Source organism: Pteropus vampyrus, unplaced genomic scaffold (assembly GCF_000151845.1).
Source record: "Pteropus vampyrus isolate Shadow unplaced genomic scaffold, Pvam_2.0 Scaffold241, whole genome shotgun sequence".
NCBI lineage: Eukaryota > Metazoa > Chordata > Mammalia > Chiroptera > Pteropodidae > Pteropus > Pteropus vampyrus.
This window is the reverse complement of record NW_011889022.1, coordinates 323396-326215: the sequence shown is the minus strand read 5'-3', so window position 1 is coordinate 326215 and position 2820 is coordinate 323396. Positions and strand designations below refer to the sequence as shown.

Sequence of the window (2820 nt, the reverse complement as noted above, 5' to 3'; positions counted from 1 at the left end):
CTTTAGGGTGATTGTATAGTCTCTGTGAAGTGAGATGCTCTTTCTGCAGCTCTCAGTAGTAAATGGTATCTGGCTTAGAGACCAGTCTCTCCGTGGTCATCTTTAAAAAGCTGAAGTCGAGTGGATGCCTTGCCAGTTCTGAAGTTGAGAAACATTCCCTCTTCTTTGTAATGAAACAATGGACCTGGGCCCCTGGGGCCGCCCATGTGGACCGACACCATGGGCCCTCCGTGCTGACACCCTGAGTTGCTGCTCCCTTCACGAAAGGGGAGGCGCTGCTTCTGCTTCATGGGCTTCGGGCCCCGCGCGCGCAGGGCGCCCTGATGAGCCGGCCCTGCAGCGCTCCGGCCGCCTCTGACAGCGCCGCTTCCTCCTTGTCTGTCCTCACATGTCACAGGATCAAAAGCCTGAAGAACCGTTAAGTAATATGTTGTCAGTTTGTTGCAAAAGGCAACTAAGAAAATCTATTTTGTCCGTTTAGTAAATTCTGGGTATGAGGAAAAAGGAGTTGGCTTAATACAAAATTCTTGATTTCAGAATGTACAAAGTATAGAAATAAAGAACACGAATTAAATTTATGAGATTCGACAGGGAAATAGGATTTATTTGAATAGCAATTATTAGAACTTTTTAACACTTAGCGATTAAATACAATTTCGTGTGTGTGTTATTACGGACATTAATTAATCCATTCTCATGCTGGATGTTACTGCTAAAGTCATCTGTCAGTATAGGAAGCACCAAAATTAACATTATAGATTTTAACTTATTAACAAAAGAAGAATGAGCAATTCTCATATATAAAAAACATTTTCACGTTGTACCTTGATATTTTTATAATATCAATAAGTGATAATACCGTCAGTAAATGATATTTCTATTGTCTTCTCACCTATTTAGGTCTGTTAGATATAAGATAGTCAAAGGAGACATTAATGTGATTTGGAAACCAAGCAGTTTTAATAAGCATAGAAATTCTGAAACATTACATTGTCTAGCGAAGGTTTAATTATCTTTTCAAAATATAGGACTCATGAGAGAACCTTTTTGAAAGGCCATGTATAAGATGAATCTATAATACATAATTTCTATAGTAAAGCGGGTTCAAGTCATTTTGTAGAAATAATCTACATTTTAATGGGATGGGGCCTGATGCTAGTTGATGATAATCCCAGATAGACTGTATTTACTTAGTTGCCATTATTTTTTGGCGATTGAAGACTAAAACATATCCAAGGCACCAAATGGTATATCACCTTCGATTTCAAATTGCCGTTTAAAATGAGCTATAAGAGATAGATGTTAAAAGAGGTTTCGACAGTGGTTTTCCTCCGCTTTTTGGCTTTTCAGCTGTGAACTCTTTTATCAGAGTCTCGTGTGGAAGTTCTAGTATAAAGTTTAGAAAAGTAACTGTTGTGATTTAAACCTAAGGGACATAAGGGGTGACGACCCACCTGCTCGCCCCCCTTGCCATCCCAAGGCCCTTCTCCTTCCCCAAGTCTAGTTTGAAAACTGCTACTTTAAAAGAATTTTGACACCTTGAAATGTCATTCTTCATAGCTAATACCTACATTTTTCATTTTTCGAAGTCACAGTGTATTCCTTTAAAATGTTTTTACTTAGTTTTTAAAAACAGCCTATTTTTCTAGGCTTTTAGGAAATATACCATAACTCATTTCTAGCCGTTTGGTGATTTTTTTTTTTTTTTAAATCATAAAGAGATGCATTCGCTTTCATCAGATTACTGCCTGGCTGAGATCTCGTTTCTGGCCGTATGACTAGATGACCTTGGGCAGGTCATTTGGCTGCTTTATGCCTCAGTTTCCCAGTTTCTGCTGCATTTAGACAGGGTGGCTGGCCATCATTTACAAGGTGGCGTAAGGATGGGGTAGATAGACTGTATAGAAACGATTTTGATACTCCCCAGAGCAGTACACATAATCATGTACTATCCTAATTACAGTATCTTCCATACATACCTCAAAACGTGCTCACATCGGGGCCACTCGAGGCTGAGAGCATTCAGGTTTTGAATGAGCTGTGTACATATTTCTCAGACGATGTCGCAAGCAGCCGTGGCAGAGGCATTCAGCACATGGCTGATTTTAAACCCAGCTCTTTTTTTCCATTTCAGGTCCCTTGAAGTCATGGGTTGCTGGCCCCTGCTCAGAGTGACGACACCCTGTGGAGTCTGCTGGTGCTGGCCCGGCCACCAGAGCCCCACTGGAGCAGGGGGCCAGCCTAGACAGGGTCAGGTAGGAACTGTTTTTTCACTCTATGGCACGGTTTGGCCAATTGGAAAAAGTAATTTTTATACCCCAAAGGGGTATAGAACATTGGTGATTATTTTCGAAAAAGGGCTTTTCAAAACTGAGCCATATTGGAAAAAATCAGCGCTTACCCAGTCCTGTGCGAGCAGGCCTCGTACAGCATCAGGGCCCCTGGTGTCCCTGACAGCCGCGGGCAGCAGGCTCAGACGGATGCGTTCAGGCCATGGTGTCAGTGCTCGTGGCCTAAGCTGTTAGTCAGTTCGCTGTGATCTTGACCTAGTTCTGCAAGCACACCGTAACCACCTTGGCGGACAGAGTCCGGAGCCAAGCAGTGGTGATCCTCTTAGAACTCGAAATATGGGCATATGCTCCGTTTTTCTTCAAAACGGCTTCAAAGCATTATTTTTCATTCAATATCATGTTTCTGAAAAACAGGCAAATGATAATATCATTAACCGAGCCATTCCCGTGAGCTACCCTAGTAGCTTACACAAATTATCCCATCAAATCTTCATCAGAAACTGAGACTTAGAGAAGTTAAATAACTTGC

General features: G+C 41.8%; 1 protein-coding gene across 4 annotated transcripts in view; it reads left to right on the top strand.

Moving 5' to 3' along the window:
• Positions 1-2820, top strand: part of DCAF6 (DDB1 and CUL4 associated factor 6) — a 57896-nt gene that overhangs the window by 35238 nt on the left and 19838 nt on the right. Inside the window, exon 11 of one of the 4 annotated variants that reach the window (XM_023519934.1) lies at positions 2135-2255. The exons of the other annotated variants lie outside the window; for them this stretch is intronic. Coding sequence (XP_023375702.1) covers positions 2135-2175 — 41 coding nt within the window. The 3' untranslated portion in view covers positions 2176-2255. The remainder of the gene's footprint in view (positions 1-2134; positions 2256-2820) is intronic. 4 annotated transcript variants of the gene reach the window in all.